This window comes from Pipistrellus kuhlii, unplaced genomic scaffold (assembly GCF_014108245.1).
Source record: "Pipistrellus kuhlii isolate mPipKuh1 unplaced genomic scaffold, mPipKuh1.p scaffold_m20_p_17, whole genome shotgun sequence".
Taxonomy (NCBI): Eukaryota; Metazoa; Chordata; class Mammalia; order Chiroptera; family Vespertilionidae; genus Pipistrellus; species Pipistrellus kuhlii.
The window spans coordinates 1,601,104-1,622,609 of record NW_023425482.1 but is presented as its reverse complement, the minus strand read 5'-3'; the positions used below and the strand labels follow the sequence as shown (position 1 = coordinate 1,622,609).

The 21,506-nt window shown below is 52.3% G+C and overlaps 3 protein-coding genes across 5 annotated transcripts in view; 2 read left to right on the top strand and 1 right to left on the bottom strand.

The window, feature by feature from the left end:
• GAPDHS (glyceraldehyde-3-phosphate dehydrogenase, spermatogenic) overlaps positions 1-2,931 on the top strand; it is a 10,524-nt gene extending 7,593 nt beyond the window's left edge. For both annotated transcript variants that reach the window (XM_045582543.1, XM_045582542.1), the window contains exons 5-11: positions 11-101; positions 198-316; positions 711-792; positions 1,097-1,248; positions 1,409-1,571; positions 2,593-2,690; positions 2,770-2,931. In XM_045582543.1, coding sequence (XP_045438499.1) covers positions 11-101; positions 198-316; positions 711-792; positions 1,097-1,248; positions 1,409-1,571; positions 2,593-2,690; positions 2,770-2,842 — 778 coding nt within the window. In that variant the 3' untranslated portion in view covers positions 2,843-2,931. The remainder of the gene's footprint in view (positions 1-10; positions 102-197; positions 317-710; positions 793-1,096; positions 1,249-1,408; positions 1,572-2,592; positions 2,691-2,769) is intronic.
• ATP4A (ATPase H+/K+ transporting subunit alpha) overlaps positions 1-21,506 on the bottom strand; it is a 27,519-nt gene extending 6,013 nt beyond the window's left edge. Inside the window, exons 1-22 of the mRNA XM_045582528.1 lie at positions 21,434-21,506; positions 21,192-21,332; positions 21,045-21,104; positions 20,311-20,514; positions 19,098-19,211; positions 18,625-18,877; positions 18,063-18,331; positions 16,985-17,183; positions 16,486-16,595; positions 16,278-16,412; positions 15,764-15,956; positions 14,893-15,068; positions 12,917-13,053; positions 12,680-12,830; positions 12,416-12,584; positions 12,170-12,324; positions 10,714-10,837; positions 10,164-10,309; positions 8,951-9,084; positions 8,461-8,562; positions 8,278-8,369; positions 8,066-8,104 (exon numbers count right to left, since the gene is read on the bottom strand). Coding sequence (XP_045438484.1) covers positions 8,076-8,104; positions 8,278-8,369; positions 8,461-8,562; positions 8,951-9,084; positions 10,164-10,309; positions 10,714-10,837; positions 12,170-12,324; positions 12,416-12,584; positions 12,680-12,830; positions 12,917-13,053; positions 14,893-15,068; positions 15,764-15,956; positions 16,278-16,412; positions 16,486-16,595; positions 16,985-17,183; positions 18,063-18,331; positions 18,625-18,877; positions 19,098-19,211; positions 20,311-20,514; positions 21,045-21,104; positions 21,192-21,332; positions 21,434-21,445 — 3,105 coding nt within the window. The 5' untranslated portion in view covers positions 21,446-21,506 and the 3' untranslated portion in view covers positions 8,066-8,075. The remainder of the gene's footprint in view (positions 1-8,065; positions 8,105-8,277; positions 8,370-8,460; positions 8,563-8,950; positions 9,085-10,163; positions 10,310-10,713; positions 10,838-12,169; positions 12,325-12,415; positions 12,585-12,679; positions 12,831-12,916; positions 13,054-14,892; positions 15,069-15,763; positions 15,957-16,277; positions 16,413-16,485; positions 16,596-16,984; positions 17,184-18,062; positions 18,332-18,624; positions 18,878-19,097; positions 19,212-20,310; positions 20,515-21,044; positions 21,105-21,191; positions 21,333-21,433) is intronic.
• On the top strand, positions 3,120-4,872 carry TMEM147 (transmembrane protein 147). 2 transcript variants are annotated; one of them, XM_036440977.2, is made up of 7 exons: positions 3,120-3,307; positions 3,376-3,445; positions 3,893-3,952; positions 4,039-4,175; positions 4,298-4,382; positions 4,472-4,593; positions 4,677-4,872. In XM_036440977.2, exons 1-7 carry the CDS (start codon positions 3,231-3,233, stop codon positions 4,798-4,800), a joined length of 675 nt encoding a protein of 224 aa, XP_036296870.1. In that variant the 5' UTR covers positions 3,120-3,230; the 3' UTR covers positions 4,801-4,872. The 2 variants fall into 2 exon arrangements, with proteins under 2 accessions (XP_036296870.1, XP_036296871.1); XM_036440978.2 differs by lacking the exon at positions 3,376-3,445 and having other exon boundaries at positions 3,173-3,307.

Genomic DNA, 21,506 nt, shown 5'->3' with positions numbered 1-21,506 from the left:
CTCTCTACAGTAAGCAGCCCAAAGAGATCCCTTGGAAATCTGTCGGGAGCCCCTATGTGGTAGAGTCGACAGGAGTGTACCTGTCCCAAGAGGAAGCTTCTGTAAGTGGGGGAGAAGTGGGCAAGGCTGGCTTGGGGGTGTGACACTCAAAGCATCTCATCAATTCATGACACCAGTGCTCCTTCCTCCTTCCTTAGAACCACATCCAGGCAGGTGCCTTCCGTGTGGTCATCAGCGCACCCTCACCAGATGCACCCATGTTTGTAATGGGGGTGAACGAAAAGGACTATAATCATGATTCCATGAAAGTTGTCAGGTAACGGGCAGCAACATCCAGAAGTGGGTGGGTGATGTCCAGAGAACATGCCAGCCTGTGATGGAAAGGGATCAGACTCAGCCTCCCGACCCCACCTTCACCCCCACTGGTGCCTCTTTCACATCTCCATCTGCTTCTCCCTCCCCAAGTCTTAACAGTCACTATGTTAACATCCTCCTAAAACTGTTAGAAACGCACAACTTCTGGAGAATATGCTTGGGGGGCTTCCCCAGCTGCACCTCCGGTGCCTCCTTTAGTCTGAAGGCATCCCCAGTGATCTTTCTCATCCCCATCCTGACTTTTCACAAATCCAAGCCTATGAGCATATCCCCAAATGAGGAAGAGTGGCTCTGACACTCACCTCACAGTTCCCTTGCATACCGGGCTGTTTCAGCAATGCATCCTGCACCACCAACTGCCTGGCCCCCCTTGCCAAGGTCATTCATGAGCGATTCGGGATTGTGGAAGGACTGATGGTGAGTTGGGGAGAGGGCTGGGCAGGATGGATGGCAGGGAAACGGTACCTCTTCCTCTCAGGATTTGCTTAATGTATGACTTTAGTAGAAAAAAACTGGTTTCAAGAGGAAAGGCCCACCAGGGGTGGAGTCTTCTAAAATTCTGTGTAACTCGGCAAGGCTGAACCTGGCATGCAGGTGCCCCTCCAGGGTTCTGTGGTGGCCTCACAACCTCTACACCTGGCTCATCACTTCAGACCTAAATTAAAGAGGCACAGGAACTTACGAGCAGGAAGGCCTCACCTCAGCCGCCTTCTTCCCCAAGACCACAGTCCATTCCTACACGGCCACTCAGAAGACAGTGGACGGGCCATCAAAGAAGGCCTGGAGAGATGGACGAGGAGCCCACCAGAACATCATCCCAGCCACTACAGGGGCTGCCACGGCCGTGGGCAAAGTCATCCCAGAGCTCAAAGGGTATGAGTGCAGGAAGCTGCAACCAGGGTGGGAGGCACACCCTGGGAAGAGCAGACTGGCCCCAATCCTTGAGGTATCTAATGAGAGGAAGGCGGTGGTGAGGGGGACAGATGGAGAAGTCTGTGGGTTCTGACTTCCACCTCGATGTGGAACTGTCCAGGAAGCTGACAGGAATGGCGTTCCGGGTGCCAACCCCAGACGTGTCTGTTGTGGACCTGACCTGCCGCCTAGCCCGACCTACCACATACTCAGCCATCAAAGATGCCATAAAAGCAGCAGCCAAGGGACCAATGGCTGGCATACTTGCCTACACCGAGGATGAGGTAGGGACTGAGAAGAGACCCTGGGAGAATCCTCTGGGAGAGAGCGTGACTTCCCACTTGCCAAGGAGCTGCTCGCAATGTATAGGAACTGCAGGGCTGGGAGAGTCAGATCTCCTGCCTCAGCATCTTTGCACTTGCTGCTCCTTTGGTCTGGAAAGCTTTTCCCCCAAGTGGCCATATATCTGCCCTCACCTCCTCCAATTCTTTACTTTAGCCTCCCTCCTCAGCAAGATGTTCTTTTTGTGGCCCCTTTCTTCACCTGAAATTCCATTTCAGTCACGATTGGTCCTGCTAGCATGTGCACTCCAATAAGGCGAGGATTTGGAGACTATCTTTTCACTTCCATAGCTCCAGCCATCTTCCCAGGGCCTGGCATGCAGCAGAGGCTCAATACATGCTTCCTGAACAAGACAAAATACACCATTTTTCAACACTTGCTCAGGGCAGGCCATGGGCAGGCACCTTCCCTGTGAAAAACAGATGTCATTGTCCCTTTGTTCCCAGTAGTACTATCTCTGGTGCTATCTCCCTGGTTTAGCTCCTTGCAAGTCCACCCTCACACAGCCACCAGGACCTCTTGTTTAAATGAAATCAGATCACATCCCTCCTCCCCCCACTGCAGAAAACCTTCCTGTGGCCTTCCACACCAGGGCCAAAACCCTCGCAGCCTCTGTGCTGCAGCTCCTTTTACCTCAGGTCTGCTGAGAGCCTGAGTCATCCAAACTCAGCCTTGCTGCCTCCACTTGGGCCTCTGTGCCAGCCCCATTCCAAGTGCCTGAATTATTCCCAAGAAATGATATGTATTGGTACAGCATCAGGGTGTTTGTGGTCTGTGTCCTTTGGCCAGTCCCTCACCAGCAAAGCCCCCATTTGCCTTCTTCATATCCCATCCCCACAGCCTGGACACAGTAGAACTCCACCAAATATTGTAGATGAACGCAGAGCCAATATGCCTGAGTCAGAACCTGGACTCCAGGAGGTCTTTGCGACCCAAACTTACCTCAGAAATTCTGACACCCAGGTTGTCTCTACGGACTTTATCGGCGACACCCATTCGTCCATTTTCGATGCTAAAGCGGGCATCGCGCTCAACGACAACTTCGTAAAGCTCATTTCCTGGTAAGGGGGGCGGGTCAGAGAACACAGGGAGCTGGGGGTAATGGGGAGGGATCCCCTGACCCTCTACCGCCCTCCCCAGGTACGACAATGAATTCGGCTATAGTCACCGGGTGGTGGACCTCGTCCGTCACATGTATAGCCGAAACAAGTGAAGTGCGACAGCCCCTCCACTCCCCTGCGCTCCCAGTCCAGAACCTCCGCCTCTCCAAGAGCCCGTGGGCCACAAGCGAAATAAAAATGTGCTCACAGCTGCGCCGTGTCTCGCGCCGTTCGGAGGGGGGGAGGAAGGGGAGGAGTCCCCACTTCCTCCAGCGGCAGGTGCACAAGGGCCGGGCGCCGATCCTCCTGGGCAGACGCGCCGGCGCAGGTTCCCGCGGCCGCGCTCTGCGTGCGGGCGCAGCTCGTGACGTCAGCGCCCGGCGCCCGGACTCCGCTCCCAGAAGGCCGCGCGGGCGCGGCGGAGGCCGGGGCTCCCAGCGCGGGCTCAGGCGTCTGGCGGGCGAGGTAGAGTCCTGCCCTGCGAAGGACGGGGGCGGCGCCATGACCTTGTTTCACTTCGGGAATTGCTTCGCGCTGGCCTACTTCCCCTACTTCATCACCTACAAGTGCAGCGGCCTGTGAGTGCGGGGCGGCCGCGGGGCGGGGGGCGCGGGTCCGGGCGAGCCCTCACCGCCGGCTCCTGCAGGTCCGAGTACAATGCCTTCTGGAAGTGCGTCCAGGCTGGGGTCACCTACCTCTTCGTGCAGCTGTGCAAGGTGAGGGCGCCCAGAGCCGCTCGTCTGGCCCCAGGCTCGCCAGACGCAGCGCTCCACCCTGCCCAGACCGCGCTGTGTGGTCCTCAACTCTACCATAGAAGATGGGCTCTGGAAGGGTGGGACCTGAGGAGACGCCTGCAAGCAGCTTTTGCATAGCTATTTTTGTAAGACTGAGAAAACTCAGTGATACCGTTTGAAGGGGTTTTGTATGGTTAAGAACCACTAACCACCACCCGGTGCTGCAAATGCTGCTGGTCGCGGCTAGCCCACACACCTCTAGGTCTGACCCTGTGATCACCACAGAAAAGCTTCCAGGCCTCTTCCCTGCATCTCCACCAGTCCTGTAATCTTGCCCCCTCAGCTGGTGATCCCTCTCCATATGAGAACCCCAGGACCGTACACACTAACTTCCCATACCTTGAGGTGACCTCTGTTTTCTGTTCTCAGATGTTGTTCCTGGCCACTTTCTTTCCCACCTGGGAAGGCGGCATCTATGACTTCATTGGGGTGAGTGGGGCAAGGAATCGGGGAGGGAGTGCACAAGTAAGGCCTTCTGACATCTGTACTTACTCAAGCCTTAACCTGACCCACAGGAGTTCATGAAGGCCAGCGTGGATGTGGCAGACCTAGTAGGCCTAAACCTTGTCATGTCTCGGAATGCCGGCAAAGGGGAGTACAAGATTATGGTTGCTGCCCTGGGCTGGGCCACTGCAGAGCTCATTATGTCCCGGTGTGTGCAGGTTCCTGAGAAAGAACAACTGGGTTTCAGAGAGATTCTGGAGGGTGGGATCTCAGATTCTGGGTGCTGAGGGTTTCTGGGTACTGGAGAATCCTCCCCTTTGCCTTTTTCAGTTGCATCCCCCTCTGGGTTGGAGCCCGGGGCATTGAATTTGACTGGAAATACATCCAGATGAGCATTGATTCCAACATCAGTCTGGTAGGCAGTGCTACTGTCCCATACACATCTTTTTGCTGGTGGCAGTACTTCTCCCCAGTACTTGGCCCTGACTTCCTGCCTTCCTTCAGGTCCATTACATCATTGCATCTGCCCAGGTGTGGATGATAACACGCTACGACCTGTACCATACTTTCCGGCCAGCTGTCCTCCTGCTGATGTTCCTCAGCGTCTATAAGGCCTTTGTCATGGAGTGAGTTGGGAGGGATGCAAGGATGGGTCCAAAAGGGGATGGATGATCTGTTTTCCTTCTTTCATTGTGATGTTTCCTCACAGGACCTTCGTCCACCTTTGTTCCTTGGGCAGCTGGACAGCACTTCTGGCCCGAGCAGTAGTGACAGGGCTGCTGGCCCTCAGCACCCTGGCCTTGTATGTCGCTGTTGTCAACGTGCACTCCTAGGCTTGAGTCTCAGGCATTCACATATCTTTTCCTTGTCTGCAGGTTTTTGTGAATTAAACAGTATTTGGGAAGAAGTTGTTTCCGCCTACATTTCTCTCTGGAGCTGTCTACCAATACCACACTCGCGTGTCCCAGAGGCCCTTGTTCTGGCTTTGAAGCCAGGTAGACAGTCTGGTTCTGATTTGTCCTATGCTCCTGTAGCTCTTTGTTTTCCCAGGGTAGACTGAAGGGCTTAAAGAATATAATGTTTGAGCAGTGGCAAACTAGAGAACAGGTAATAGAGGGAAGCTAGAATCCAAAGTTCTTGGGGACTTCTCACAACCTTAACCTGGCCCTCTACATATGGGCCCTTACCTCACTGGTTACCTCCAAGACCCCTGTCCCTAATCTACTTTGATCCACCCTTTATATAGCAGCCGAGGGGATCTATCTGAGAACCCAGTCTTACTAACTCACCCTCCTTACAACCATCTAAAGCTCCCATTGCACACTGGACAATTGGGGCAGACTTCTGTGATTCTGAGTTCCTCAGTTCTATGGTCCTCAGATAAAGTCTGGTCTGAGTCTTCTTAGGGTAGAGTTCAGAGACAGCTGCAGCCAAGCGGAGCATTTGAGTCCCTAAATTTGGATGTTGTCCTGGATGCCACCCTCCCCATACCAACCTTTCCTTGATCCAATGGGGTCAGCTCCCTGCCCTATTTCTGACCCCTCCCTGAGGGATGTCAGAAGCAGAGCTTTGAATTTCTTTTCTTTTTTTTTTTTATATATTGATTTTTTACAGAGAGGAAGGGAGAGAGATAAAGAGCTAGAAACATCGATGAGAGAGAAACATTAGCCAGCTACCTCCTGCACACCCCCTACTGGGGATGTGCCCCTACCAATGTACATGCCCTTGACCGGAATCGAACCTGGGACCTTTCAGTCCACAGACCAACATTCTACCACAGAGCCAAACCGGTTTTGGCCAGAGCTTTGAATTTCATGTTTTAGCTCCACCGTGATATAAATCCTGCCACTCAGGAGAGTGTTCCCCAGCCCTGGTTTTCCCAGTGGAATCCCCCATGATGTGAGACTGGGCAGTTGCCCCCTCCCTCAATCTGTTATACTAGTAGAGGTCCTGCCATAATGTTATTTAACTCTGGGCCTAGGAAAGCATCGTGCACAGCTGCTCAGCTCTGCTATGACAGTCTTGATGTTTTCAGAGGGAACATACAACCACTATTTGGCCCCATCCTTTACCCCTAGTCAAGATAGGGTCCACAAATATCTTGGGAGAGGAATGGGGAAGTGATTGATTGGTCACCCTGACTCTGACTTAAAAGGGGATTAACGCCGGTACTCCCCCAGTCCAGGTAGGTGGATATGTAATGGAGTCACTTTCTCATATACCTTTATCCCATGTACCACCTAGCTCTTGACACTTGTTGGAACAAATGAAGTTTGCGGAAATTATTCAACAGTTTGCTGGGCAGGTACTCCCAGGCCCCACTTCCGGTGGCTAACTGTCTATGAACTAGTCCCAGCTTCCACGGGATACAGACAGACCAGAGTGGCAGCGGGGAGTGAGTAACATAGGCCAAGAGGAATCAGGGCTGTGATGGGTGAAGCCTGGTCAGAGCAGTAGGACTGATGAGCTAAACTAGTGATCAGAGCTGTGATGATAAAACGGTGGTCCAGAGCTGACTCAGGTGGGGAGAAGGGAGAAGGGTAGAGGGGAAGACAGGCTGGGCTCCCTGGAAGAGATGTATGAGCTGAGACCTGAAAGATGAGTTAGACTAAGAGGAGAAAACAGGTGTCAAGGCCTTGAAGTCAGGACCTTCCCTTTTCATCAAACTGGTTGGAACAAGTTCAAGGGGGTTTGTGAGATAGAAGTCAGGGTCTGGATCCCAGAAGGCTCTGAGGGTTGGGCTGAGGAGTTGACCAGGGACAGTGGGGAACCAGGGAGAGTTCTGTGTGGTGGGACGACAGGGTCAGATTTGGCTTTGAGGAGATTGTGGCCACTGTGGGTGGGGAGACTGAGGTTAGAAAATCAGGACTGGACCAGGACAGGATGGCGGAAGTAGGGGAGTGGCTATAAGCGGAGTAGAGGTGGTGACCATCAGCCTGTTTTGTTTTGTTTTTTCTGTGTGGTAGGGGGATTGTGGAGATGACAAGGGAGAAAGGAGTAAAGAGCCCTTCCCAAGGTCTTATCACATTTTCCTAGGAGGGGAAACCTACTGATGCAACAGTGGATGGGAGCAGGTTTGGAGGATGATACAGAGACCAACTTGGGTCTTCTCAGACATGCCTGGGGAAGCTAGAAACATGCGGGTAATACTGCAGAGACAGAACTGAGATTGGTCAGGGGCACTGATGAAGACGAGGGAGAAGCCAGGGGTCTAGCCAGAGAGACTCATTAAAGAAAGGAAAAAAGAGACAAGAAAGGGTGGAGCCAGAGGGAGGTGGAGGTCCTGGGACGGGTAATATTTCTGGCAGTTGGAAGCTTAACTTTTCAGGTGAGGATGTAAAGAGGAGCTTGTGAGTTTAACCTCAGGAGTAAGTTGGGATGCCCATTGCTTTGCAAAGGAGTGAACAAATGGAATAAGAGTGGAGACACCTGTGAAGGCTGCAGGGCAGCCTGAGGTGGAAAAGATTTTGACACCCTGAGTCAAGGAGCCTCCCCAGAGAAAGAATGGGTGCTGAGAGCCCAGGGGCAGTGTTTAGGTTAGTGGAATGCTTAAAGAGTGCTCTGGAGCGTGGGTACATCCATTTCACCTTTAAATGCTGTAACCCTAGGCAAAGAAATGGGACTTTATTTTCCCAATGAAGGATTATTGAGTACCTACTGTGTGCCACTCTGTGTTTTAGGAACTGGAGATAACAGCCCTGATAAAAACAGCCCCTAAGTTGTAGGATTGTGGGACCAAAGAAGCTATTGAAAACCACTTAAGATGGTGCCAAACCAAATTAAAAGCAGTCACTGTGAGCTGGTTTATTACTATTAATGCAGTCACAAGTGTGTTTTAAAGAGCCCCCAAGTACTCCACCTCACAAGAGCTACTAGCTCCTCCCCATCAAGCCTCCTCCCTCAGATGGGGGCTTCCCCACACCAGCTCAGAGGATCCTTTTAGATGGGAAAGGGCAGTAGGGAGGGTCTCTTCAAGGTTGGGGTGCCATGGGCTACAGGAACAGACACAGGTCAGGCTAGGATTCTTGATTGCTCAGGTGTTTGAGTGACTGCCAGACAGTTCCATGAATCTTGCCCCAACCTGGCTGTGGTAGAGACAGCGGTCCCTCTAATAGTAGAGTTCCTGGTCCCACCAGCCTGGGAGAGAAAACAAAGACTCAGTGTGAGGGGAGAGAGGTCAGGAGGCGGGGCCAGGGTCTCAGCGGTTGTGGCAATTTGATTTGGAGGTCAAGTGTGAGGGTCAAAGGTCAGACAGGTGCTCTGAGAACAGTTCAGCCCCCAATCCCCAGGCCTCCAGTCTCCACACTCACTCCCTGGGCAACAGCGAACTCCAAGTTTTCGGAGCTCATCATAGACGAAGATGAGGAGGCCAAAGGGCATGGGGACCAGCCACCACTGGAACCTGAGGGCACAGGGGAGATGACAAGGTGATGGCCACCCCCAGTCTATGTCCCACATGCCCATCCCTCTGCTCACTCCTCATGACCCCTCACCGAATGGGCATGAAGTTGAAGATGTTGGGCATTCCCGGACAGTAACACAGGAAGCAGCCGATGCAGACCTGGAACACGATGGCAAGCACCAGGATCTTGTTCCTGCAGGTGGCACAGGGTGGAACAGGCTCAGACTGCCGGACTCAGGTCTAAGCTTTTAGGAAATGAGGACCAGATAGAAATAGGGTACTGGGTCAGAGGAGGTCAGATGCCATTAGCAGCAGGGAGATGTTCTAAACATTTAACACAGGAGTGGCCTGCCTCTCCACAACAGTGCTGGTCTATCAGCATCTTCCTTTTAGTTGATGAAACATGAAGGGGCCAGTTTGACAGGCACATGGGGGAGCTACTGACCAGCTATTGATAAGGAATATTAGCACCTGGCACTGGCACATCTGCACATTTAGTGCTGGTGTTTGCTGACTGCAGTAAGCCTGGTCAGGACCTGATGGAAGTTGGGACTAGGGCTTGAGGACAGGGCTGGGGACACCTGAAGAAGCCCTGCTGAAAGGTAGAGAGGCGGCGTGTCTTTCGAATGAGAACGTCAGCGATCTGGCACATCTCGATGCTGATGAAGAACACGGTGTAGCAAGTATACTGCTGGTACAGACGCTGCCCAAATGTCTGTGGAACAGGGAACAAAAGCAGCCTGAGCTCAAAGGGAGAGCCTCTGCAGCCAGCCTGGCACTTGGGCTGGGGCCAAGGTCCCTTAACTGCTCTTTCCACACATCAGAGCCTAGGATGGGGGTGAAAGAGGTACAAGATCTGCTAGGTTTGTAGGACCACAGTGTGAGGCACAGAAGCCTTCTAGTGGAGCTTGGATGTCAGTGCATGGGTAGGTGACAGGTCATCCAATCGCTTTCATAATGAAAGGAGGTAGAATTAATAAAACAATTTTAATACCAGCTCATTGTGTGGGGAACACTTTCTATGCTGCAGGTACCAAGTGTTTCACATGTTTTATCTCATTTAATCCAATATTCCCATGAGATAGATTGGTGGTACTCAAACTTCAATGTGCACCAGCACCCCAGAAGGGCTGGTTAAAACAGATTCCAGGCCTGCCCCCAAAGTTTCTGACCCCAGAGGTCTGGGGGAGGAGCTGATAGTTTGCATTTCAAATAAGTTCCTATGTGATGCTGATGCTGCTGGTCTAGGGGTCACACTGACCATCACTGAGGTAGGCATCAGTGTTCTCTCCACTTTAGAGGTGAGGAAATGGACACAGTGAGTCAAAGCAACTTGCCCAGGGTTTCACCACAGTGAGGAACATGGCATACTATATGAATCCAAAGCAACCTGGCTCTAAGGTCGACATTCTTAACCATGGCAGTAAATGTTTAAGGGAAATAACCTGATCTGAGCTCTATAGGACAAGCTAAGCACATCTGCCAATCAGGTCTGACCTCTGTGCTCCAAACCTTCATTAAAGTCAGCCACAAATGTATATACACTGTGTTAGTGATACAGAGGGAAATAACAGAATAGGGGCCTGGTTCCACACCTGAGATGATGTGTTACTGTCAGGGCAGGGAGAGGGCCCATCTTCAGAAGAGTTTGGAGCAAGATACAGTAAAGAAAGGCCCTCTGCCCCAGAACTGGCAGGGAGCCCGGGTGTCTGGGATACTGTGGCTGAGCTCAGTTTGCATGTGTACAACATACCATATTGCTGGCATAGGAAATAAGGGAGTCATGGGACTTACCCACTCCTGGCCATAGCTGTCCTGCAGGTCTTGTAGGTGGTGGTTCTCCCATTGTGGCCGCAGCCCCACGCACAGCAGTGGGAACCAGCCCTCCTGTGCCATGGCTGTGAAGTAGTCAGCGAAGCCAGCAAATGACTGGATGGCACCTGAGAGGGGCAGAGACACAGACAGAAACACAGAGACAGATATATCAGGGACTTAGAAATGATGACATAAGAATGACAGGAGCAGACTTGGAGAGACAGATACAGAAAGACAAGGCCCAGGAGATTGATAAAGACACTAAAGATGGCAGAGTGACAGAGACACTCAGAGAACTCAAAATTTCCAGAAGAAGGCAACAACCAAGAGACAGGATCATAGAGAACAGAGGTAGAGAAGGGATATAAGGGATCATAGAAACCGTTGTATACAGATAGGACTCAGAATGACAGATCCAGGATCAAATGCAGACACCAAAATCCAAAACAAGCCAGAGCCTCAAGAGACCTCAAGGGGATAAGCAGCCCTTCAGGAGAGCCCCAGACTTCCCAGCCCCATGAGTACTCACCGATCTGGAAGTAGGAGTAGGCAGCCAGGGGCTCATTGACTAATCGGTCACGCTTTGGGTTCCGTGGCCGCAGATGCATGATGTCACTCTCGGCCTTCTCATATGCCAGGGACACAGATGGGAACTGTCCAGAAGCAGAAGCAACCTGGGTTAAGGGTTTTCCTGGGCCCCGGTCCCCTACCCTCTGGAGCTCTCTTCCTCATTGCCAGTGGGCAGGGATAGGACTGAGGTTAGGAGGTAAGATCTGCAGTGACTACACAGCCTCACCTGCCTGAACAGCCTAGGTCCAGCTGGCCCCTGTCAGGCATGTTGGCATATCTACTCCACATCTCTGTTCACATATGTCCTGCTATCTGTCATTATCAGAGCATCTACATTTGTGTGCACTATTACATATTCTCTCCCCATCTCTGTCTCTGTCTCCTCCCTTGCTCCTGCCACCTTCTCTTCTCTGTCTCTGTTTTTTCTCTAGGGTACTCTAGTCTTGGGCCCCTCTATTTCCCTCCCTTACTTTGTTTCTCTGTCCCTGTCTCTGGTATCTTTCTCTATGACTGTGTCTCTGCTTTTGTGACTCTGTGAACCTGTTTCTATGTTTGTCACTATCTTTGTTTCTCTGTATCCAATGGTGGGGAACGTCCGGACTGTGGCCGGACTATGACTGTATGAGGCACACAAAGTAATTTGGTCTGTCCCTGCTAAGGCAACCTTATGCAGGACTCAAAATTCAATAACTCTAGGAGCTTTTCTCATAGCAACATAATTTATATTAAGTGAATTATATTAAGCAAATTATATTATAAATATCCAAATGGATCTTGGTAGAAAAAAAACATCCTCCACCCCATATGTGTGTGACTACAGACTGGCAGCAAGGCATACTGATCAAGAGCACAGGTTCTGGGGCATCTGACTGCCTGGCCTCATATCCCAGCTGTGCCACTTATTAACTGTGTGACCTGGGGCAAGTTACTCAACCTACCTATGCCCAGTGGGCTCATCAGTAAATCAAGAGTGATAAATAAAGCCCAGGTCATAGAGTGGCTATGAGGGCAAAATTAAATTAATGAGTGCCTGGTCCATACTAGGCACTATGTAAGTTGTTGAGTAAACATGTCAACATGGCCAGCCTCTGGTTACATTTGTGGCTCTTTCATATCTGTCTGCCTTGAGTCTATCTGATGGTATTTATTTGTCCATACCTATTGAGAGATGTTGGTCTATGATCCAAGTTTAGCCAGACATCTGTATCTGTCAATACTTTTGTTTATCTGAGTATCTGTATCTGAATCCATGTGTGTCCATAGGTTTTGTCCATGCCTACCTGAGCATCTACCCATGTGTAGTTCTGTCTGTGTCTATCTTCCTGCCTGCCTGTGGTGATCTCTACCCATCATATCCATCTGTGGACATGCGTGTGTGGCCACGTGTGGGAGAAGGCGTGGAGCTGTAGACTCACAATGTCGGTGCAGAGCTCTATGAAGAGGATCGTGATGCACCCGAGGGGCAGGGGCACGCTGACGGTGATGTAGATGAGGTATGGCGTCAGCTCAGGGATGTTCTTGGTCAATGTGTAAGCGATGGACTTCTTCAGGTTGTCAAAGATCAGCCGGCCTATGGGAGCACAGCAGGCACCTCAGCCTCCTCGCAGAGCACTTCCTCCTGTGCCCACACTGCCTGCCCCTATCTCTGACCCAGCCCGGACCCTGCTCCACGCCTGTCACAATGGAGGCAAAGTTGTCATCCAGCAGGATCATGTCGGCTGCATTTTTGGCAGCATCTGAGCCAGCAATGCCCATGGCCACACCAATGTCTGCCTTCTTCAGGGCTGGGGAGTCATTAACACCATCCCCTGTCACAGCCACGATTGCACCCTGCAGGGAGTGGGTGGAGGGGGGCAGGTGGTCAGTGAAAGGCTAGTCCAGGGCCAGCCCAGCCTTTCTGCCCACCTCCATCAGCAGGGTCGCACCAGTCGCTGGCAGCTCTCCACAATCACTAGCTTCTGCTGGGGACTGGTACGAGCAAACACCATCTCAGGGTGGGTGCGCAGCACCTCAACCAGCTCTGATGGATCCATGTCCTTCAGCTGCATGCCATTGATCACACAAGCACGGGCATCCCTGGGGAGGAAGGTAGGAGGGCATCACTGGGGCCTTAGTCTGGGTAGGGCATGGGAAGATCCATGGGGAGAGCTAAGGGGGCTTACTTCCGATTAACCTGGTCTACAGGCACACGGAGACGAGCAGCAATGTCCTCCACTGTCTCACTGCCTTCAGAGATGATGCCCACGCTGGCCGCAATAGCCTTGGCTGTGATGGGGTGGTCACCTGTCACCATAATCACCTGTGGGAAGGACCAGCAGACCCTTGACTCCTTCAGATCAGCCCATTCTTACTGCCTTTCCTGGTGATATACTCATTCATTTATTCAACCAATTGTGACCATCTGATATGCCTTGGAAGTAGCAGAGACAAAACAGACAAAAATCCCTGTCTTGCCGGGACCGGTTTGGCTCAGTGGATAGAGCGTCGGCCTGCGGACTGAAAGGTCCCGGGTTCGATTCCAGTCAAGGGCATGTACCTTGGTTGCGGGCACATCCCCAGTGGGGGGTGTGCGGGAGGCAGCTGGTCGATGTTTCTCTCTCATCGACGTTTCTAACTCTGTCCCTCTCAATTCCTCTCTGTGTAAAATCAATAAAATATATATTTTTTAAAAAATCCCTGTCTTCATGAAATGGACATTCTGATGTGAGAGACAGAATATTTTTTAATTATAATTAATAATATAGCCGAAACCAGTTTGGCTCAGTGGGTAGAGAATCAGCCTGTGGACTGAAAGGTCCTAGGTTTGATTCCGGTCAAGGGCATATACCTTGGTTGTGGGCACATTCCCAGTAGGGTGTGTGCAAGAGGCCGCTGATCGATATTTCTCTCTCGTTGGTGTTTCTAACTCTATGTCCCTTTCCCTTCCTCTCTGTAAAAAAATCAATAAAATATATATTTTTAAAAAAGAAATGAAATGAATGATACAGCATGTTAGAAGAAGGGGGAAATTAAACTGGGCAAAAGGGATGGCAAGTGTTGGGTAAAAAATGGATGGTTCACGCAGAAACTGGTTTGGCTCAATGGATAGAGCGTTGGCTTGGGGACTGAAGGGACCCGAGTTTGATTCCGGTCAAGGGCATGTACCTTGGTTGCGGGCATATCCCCAGTAGGGGGTGTGCAAGAGGCAGCTGATCGATGACTCTCTCTCATCGATGTTTCTAACTCTCTATCTCTCTCCCTTCCTCTCTGTACAAAATCAATAAAATATATTATTAAAAAAAAAGAAAAAAAGAAAAGAAAAACAGCATGGAGTTTAAAAAAAAAATGGATGGTTCAATTTTAAGTGTGTCCAGAGAAAGCCTTATCGAGAAGGTGACATTTGAGCAGACACCCGAAAGAGGTGAGAGTTGGCCACATAGAAATCTGGGGGGAGAGTGTTCCTGACAAAGGAAACAGCAATGCAAAATGAGAGGTGAGAACATGCATGAACTATTGGAGGAACAACAGGCAGGCCAAGATGACTGGAAAGGAGGGAGCAAGAGGTAGAGAGCTAATGAATAAGCTTCAAAAAGTAACTGCTCAGATCTTATAGGGTCTTCCAGACCACAGGAAAGACTTGGGGGTGGGTGATACTTGCTCAGCACTGGCTCTCCCACCCTTGATTTGTCTTTGGGGAACCACTCCTCCCCTCAGTTTCTAGTTAAGGTCTCTCTCTGGCCAAGTAAGTCCTGACCTGGCCAAACAGGTCTCTATTCCCCCAGTCACAGTGACTAGTTCAGAGAGGAACATGTGACCCAGTCTAGTGCAACTGCAAAAGGGGCACAGAAAGAGTGGGCAGCTAAACAGGTAAATTGGAGCTGCTGGGGGATGGTCATATTTGTCTTAAAATGGAGGAACTGTTTGACGATAAAGCCAGCAGAGAGAAAAGCCGAGCTGGCACATAAAGGGAAATTCCTAATGACTCTGAACGCTTGGACCCAGCTATATCTGAAACTTCATTCCCCAGTACTTTTAGTTTCATGAACCAAAATATTCCCTTTTTGGTTCAAGCTATTTTCAGATAACACAGGGTTCCTCATCCCCAAATACTGCCATCCTCTGTTCTTGCCCCTGCCTGGTCCTTTCTCAAGTGGCATACCCGGATGCCTGCTGTGCGGCACTTGAGCACAGCATCAGGGACAGTGGCCCGGGGCGGGTCTATCATGGATACAAGTCCCGCGAAGCACAGGCCACTCGTTGGAAAGTTCATGGCCTCCACGTCAAAGGCATAGCCAGGTGGGTAGTCCTTCTCACTCAGGTAGAGCTGGCAGAAGCCTGATCAGAAGAGAGGAAAAGTCAGGAAAGTCCTGGGTGGACCCTTTGCTAGCAAGGCCAGGCCCCTTGCACCACGCACCGTGATGCCTGGCCCTGTGCTGACCCTTCATTCACATTATCTGAATCCATCCTCACACTCACCCTATGAGACTACGAGGATCCTCCTCTTGCAGATGAAAAAAAACTGACTTAGATAGGAGACAATTCTTGCAAGTCCAGAATTTGACCAGAAAACTCCAGAATTTGACCACAGGTCTGCGCCTTCCAGGGCCCAGGAAGGGGTTAGGAAAGTTTAAGGAGTCAAGACAAAATTGGGGGAGGTCAGAGGTCAGGACAAGGATTGAGGAAAGACTTGAGTTGAGGCAGGAATTGGGGACAGTCAAAGGGTCAAGAAGAAGACTGAAAAGTGGAGGTGAAAGCAATTGGGGCAAGAGCTAGGAAAACCAATGGGTCAAAGGCTGGGTCAGGATAGGGAAGGTCCAAGTGAGGACAGATCTGGAGAGGCTTGGTGAAGGTAGGAATTGGGCATAGACAGAGATCAGGAGTGAAATAGGGGAAACAAAGGTGAGTATGTAGACTGAGGCAGATTAGCAGTCAGCCAGGAAAGGGCAGGGAGGATTGGCCTCGGTCTGTGCTACTGTGCTAGCTTCTCGCACACCGGCTACCCCCTTCCTACCCCGTACTGGCCGACTCACCCAGCACGCGTTCGCCCAGGCCTCCCAGGCTGAGGTAGGCAGTCTGGAAGGCCTCACGCCACTGCTCGTCCAGGGGCAGCTCCTGGCCCTTGATGAGGATGGAGCTACAACGCTCCAGCACGCGCTCGGGGGCGCCCTTCATCACCAACACGTGCCGCGGGTCCCGGGGGTCCTCCAGTGTGTGGATGGATAGCTGCGGGGGTTGGGCGTTAAGGGGACAGCGTAATGGGCCCAGTCAAAGGGGAGGGGCGGGGCTGACGGGGGGGCGCGGGGGGAGCGCTGCGGAAGAGCCTCAGGATGGCCAGGTTGGGGCTGGGCAGGTCCTCTCTAAGCTGAGGTTGGGGAGGGGCTGTAGTGAGGGCCCGGGTGCCGGAATGGACTGGCTTAGCGCCGGTGCTGGTCCAGCGGGATTTGAAGTGAAAGCTGCCACCTGCCAGAGTCCTGGCGGCAGAGGGAGGTGGCGAGAAGGGGGACGGGGCTGGCGATGGGCGGACTGGCCCGAGGCGGCTCACACCTGGAACTTGTTGGTGGAGTTGAAGGGGATCTCGCAGACTTTGGGGAAGCGTTCTCGGTAGCCCATGGCGTTGCCCAGCGTCAGCTCGGAGAATTTCAGCAGCGCGGTCTCCGATGCGTCCCCGATCACGATGCGCTGGGAGCGGAGGGCGTCAGGTGCGCGCCGGTGGTACCGGGCTCCATTACCTCCCAAGTGCCCCGGCCCTCACCTTTGGCACGGGCACCGCGTCCTGGCCCGACTTGAAGGCAGCTCGGTTGCACAGGGTGAGCACGCGGCACAGCGCCCGCCATGTCTCCGAGGACTGGTCAAACGTCTGCCCTGGAGGACAGATGTCCAGGCTGGGGCCATGAGGCGACCACACCAGATTGCAACAGACCCAGAGCGGCGCTCTCCCACATCACAACGACACCCACCCCCACCCCCTCACCCCACACACACACATTTAGAACAGGATTCCCCTCCCAGACCTGTGTGAGACCCAAACCCTCCCCTCATACTCCAGGACCGAGCCTTCTCTTCAAACCCAGTGTGGTGTCTCCTATGAGAGTTCCGTGAGACTCCATACCAAGCCCGCCCTGGACCCTGGCCCATCTGGATGGAGTTCCTCTCCATTAATGCAAAGCCCTCCCGCGGCCTCTTCAGTAACTTCTGTGCTCCCATCTAAGCCTCCATCCTGCTCCAGGCCCTGTCTCTCCCCACTCCCAAACCTGACTGATCTTCCGTGGTGTCAGCTGAGTGGATGTGGTTGTCAAACCACAGATGGGACACAGTCATGCGGTTCTGGGTGAGGGTCCCCGTCTTGTCAGAGCAGATCACTGACGTGGAGCCCAGTGTCTCCACTGCTTCCAGGTTCTTGACTACACAGTTCTTGCTGGCCAGCCTCTTGGCTGTCAGAGACAGGCAGACCTGGGTGAAAAAAGCCAACCTGGAGATCAGTCTTTGCTTCCAGGCTCACTTCCCTCCGCTTGACATTGGGAATTCTTTACCCCAGCCACAGTACTGATTACGCAGCATTCTCCCCTTCTCCCCCCCCCCCCCCCAAAAAAAACAGCCTTTTTCTTGCCTATACCTTTTGTTCAACCTGTGCTTCCTATTTGGGATGCCTCCCCAATTCACCCAGATAAACATAGCCAGGCCTCTCTGTAAGCTTGCCCTAGCTGAGGTTCTGTAAGTTCACTTATCAACACAATTAAAATGAGAAAATGTGGCCAGTGTGGTTCAGAGCATTGGCCTGTGCACTGGAGGCTCCCAAGTTCGATTCACAGTCAAGAGCATGCACCTGGGATGCAGGTTCGATTCCCAGCAGCAGTCAGCACAGGAGGCAACCGATTGATACATCAATGTTTCTCTCTCTCTCTTTCTCTCTCCCTCCCTCTCCACCCCCCATTTCTCGCTTCCCTTCCTTTCACTCTCTCTAAATCAATGGAAAAATATATACCCTCAAGTGAAGATTAACAAATAAAGAAAGTAAGAAAGTGAGCATTCCCTCAGCCTTCTCTGAACTGACTGTTGAAGGTTGTCCACACCCTCAAGCCTCAGCCTCCTTCAGTGAAGGACCCTGCCTTTCATCTCTGAGTCCTTAGCGTGTGGCACAGGACATGGTCAACAGAAGCCTCAGGAATGTTTGCTGACTGGATGGGTAGGTGGAGGGATGGGGGTGGGAGGGAAAGATGGATTATATAAAAAAGTGGGTGGTGAATAAATAGATAGATAGGGAGTTGGGAGATGGTGGACGGAAGCCTGGATGAATTGACAGATGGACCCCCTTCTGCCTCCCCAACTCACCGTGACAGTGGCCAGCAGCCCCTCAGGTACATAGGCTACCACAATGGCCATGAAAAAGACCATAGCCCGCAGGAAGGTGTAGCCGATGCACATGGCCACCACAAAAAATGTGGCACCAAAGAGGATGGCTAAGCCTGCAATGATGTCCACAAAATGTTCAATCTCGATAGCGATGGGTGTTTTCTCATTTTCTACTCCAGATGCCAGTGATGCGATGCGCCCAATGATGGTACGGTCACCCGTGTTCACTACCAGGCCCTGTGCTGTGCCTGCAGTGGGCCAAGAGGGTGACTCAGGGCTGGGAGGACAGCGGTGGGGCATGCACAGCAGCATGAACTGAAGGGTGGGGAGGGAAGGCATTAATGCAAGGCAGTGGAGGCAGTGTGGCCTGGGAAGAGAGTAGCAATAACAGGAGCTAGAGAGGTAGTATGACTTAAAGAGGTGGCAGGCATGTGAAATGGGAGGCAGTGGGTCTCAGACAATAGCAGAAGGGCAATGGAAGTGGGATAGGGAGTGTTGAGGCAGCGTGGTCAGCTGGGTGAGCAGGCAAGTCCTCACAGACCCTCAAGGCACATGGTGGAGAAGAAGGCGATGTTGCGGGTCTCCAGGGGGCTCTCGTGTGTACACTCGGGGGAGCGGGTCTGTGGCTCCGACTCTCCCGTCAGCGAGGAGTTGTCCACCTTGCAGCCCTGGGCTTGCAGGATGCGGATATCGGCGGGCACTCGGTCCCCACCTTTCATCTCCACCAGGTCACCCACCACAAGCTGGTCGGCATTGATCTGGAACTTGTCCCCGTCTCGGATTACAGTTGCTTGCTGTGGGGCAGGGGCACCAGAGTTGTGGATAAGGGGTGGGGGTGGAAGTTGCTGAGTTCAATGGAATGTGGGGAGATGAACAAGGGGGTGAGTGAGAACCTATAGGGACAAGTGGAGGCCAAGTGCAAAAGGTAGGCTGGGCATAATGGGAGGGGCCAGGAGCCTGCCAGCGCTGGTGTGGAGTCTGGAATCTGAAGTGGTAAAGGGCTGTGGAACCCACCTGGGGCACAAGGTTCTTGAAGCTGGCGATGATGTTGGTGCTCTTAAATTCCTGATAGTAGCCGAAGCAGCCAGTGACCACAACCACAGCAATGAGAGCCACTGCCAAGTACAGCTGGGGGCGGAGGTGAGGGAGTCAGCTTATGAGTAGAGGCTGGAAGCTCCCTGTACAAGGCCACTGATCTGCACCCTGGTGTTCTTAGCGTCACTTCTACCATGATTTCCCCCACCCTACTAGAAATCCTTATGCACGATTCCCTGTGGCTTTTGCCTCCTATTCTTCATATCCCACATTAAGTGGCCCTGAATTCTCATTGTCTTGTGTATCCCATATTCGCTGGCCCCTGAATCCTAGGTCTCTCATGTCCCCATCATATGACTTGTGCTCCATGTCACCAAGAACCTTGGTCATATATGTCCCCTTTCCCTGTGTTCTCCAAGTCTTACATTCCACATGTCCACTGCCATGGGTCTCCTCATACTCCCACATCCTATATTTCCTGTGCTCCATGTTTCATATTCTATTTTCATAATCTGCATGTCATCATTTGTATCTTCTGGACACAATAGTTCCTGTGCCCCCATGTCCCCATTTCCATGTGCCTATGTGCTGTCAATCTTATGCCTCATATTCTGTGAACTCCACAATCAGTGTCTCGGGTTCCAAATTACAAGTTCCTATGTTGAGTGTCTTCCATATCTATATAATTCTGAGTCCCCATCCCATGCCAAATGCAATGTTACATGTCCCTAAATCTCCATGTCTCTTGTTCTGACTCCTGTCATATATATAATGTCCTTTCCTCCTCTATCTCTAGATTCTCCCTGTCTCCGTTTCCCTGTCTGATGTCTTATGTCTCTCTGTGTACTGTGTCCTGAGTCTTTTGTCCCTAATCCTGATGTCCCCTATGCCCTCTGCCCCATGTCCTCCATTCCCAAGCCCCAGCTCTTACGTATTGCATTTCTTTGTATCTCCCTATGGCCTCCACACCTGGGACACATTATCTCTGTGTCTACTGTGATCTGGGTCTGTCCATCCCCACCTCCATGACCATATCTTGGAGCTGCATTTCTGTGTCTCTGTATCTCCACCCTATGTCCCTGGTGTCCCGAGTCTCACGCTTAATGTTCTCTCTCCTCCGGGGCCCTGTGTCCAGTGTCTCTCTCCCCCACCCCCAAACCCCCCCCTCCCTCCCTCCGTATCCAACACTCACATTGTCATCAGTGGTGAGGTCACCCTCACTGGCTTGGATGCCAAAGGCAATGAGGCAGATGGCAGCAGCCACCCACATGAGGCACTGCAGACCACCTGCCAACTGCCGTGCGAACTTGACGTACTCCGGGGTGCCCTTTGGTGGCCGCAGAGCATTGGGCCCGTCCCGCAGCAGCAGCTCCGCAGCCAAGCTGGCAGACAGGCCCTGGGGACAGGGTGGGAGCAGTGGCTGCTAAGGGCTTTCCTCTCCCCATACACTCTCCTGTCTCTCCTTCCCTGTTTCCCTCCCTCTGCTCCCCCATCTGTCTGTTTCTCTTTCTTTCTTTCTTTCTCCATCTTTGTCTCTGTTCTTGTTCCTTTCTCCTTCCACCCTTTATGCCTCTCTCTCTCTCTCTCTCTCTCTCTCTCTCTCTCTCTCTCTCTCTCTCTCTCTCTCTCTCTCTCTCAACTTTCTATCTCTGTATTCCTGATGTCTCTGCCCTGTTTCTCTTTCTTGCAATCTCTCTGCCTCTCTCTTTGTCTTTCTTTATCTGCTTCTCTTCTCCCTCTCTCTCTCTCTCTCTCTCTCTCTCTCTCTCTCTCTCTCTCTCTCTCTCTCTCTCTCCCTTTCCCTCCCTCCCTCCCTCCCTCCCTCTCTCCCTCCATATCTACCTCTCTCTGTCATGCATTTTCCCTTTTTCTCCTTCTTCACCATTACCCATCTCTTTACCCACTCCTCCCTCTGCCCCAGCTCACCTTGGTCGCACTGGTCTGGTATTTCTGTTCCAGCTCCGCTACTGACAGCTGGTGGTCATTCTGTGTGGTGGGGGCAGGACATTCACTGTCCAGCTCTCACTGGCCCTCACCCCAGCCCCCTACCCAGCCCTTCAGCCACATGCTCACAATCTCCATCTCCTTCTTCATGTTCTCCAGCTTGTCCTTTCTCTTGCCTCCTCCACTGCCTGCCTTCTTCTTGCTCAGCTTGGCTGCCATGTCCCCACCAGGGCCAGGACCCAGCTCTACTGAGTACAACTCGTATTTCTCCTGGGGACAGGGGGGAGTGAGGGCATCAGATCCCACCAGAACCCCTGCCTCCAGCCTCCAACCCTCTACACCCTGGACTCCTGGCCCCAGAGCCCACTCACTGCCTTCCCCATGGCTCCCAGTGCAGCTGCCCTCCTTTGCCAGTACAGAGCTTGGGTGTGGACCAGCCCAGAT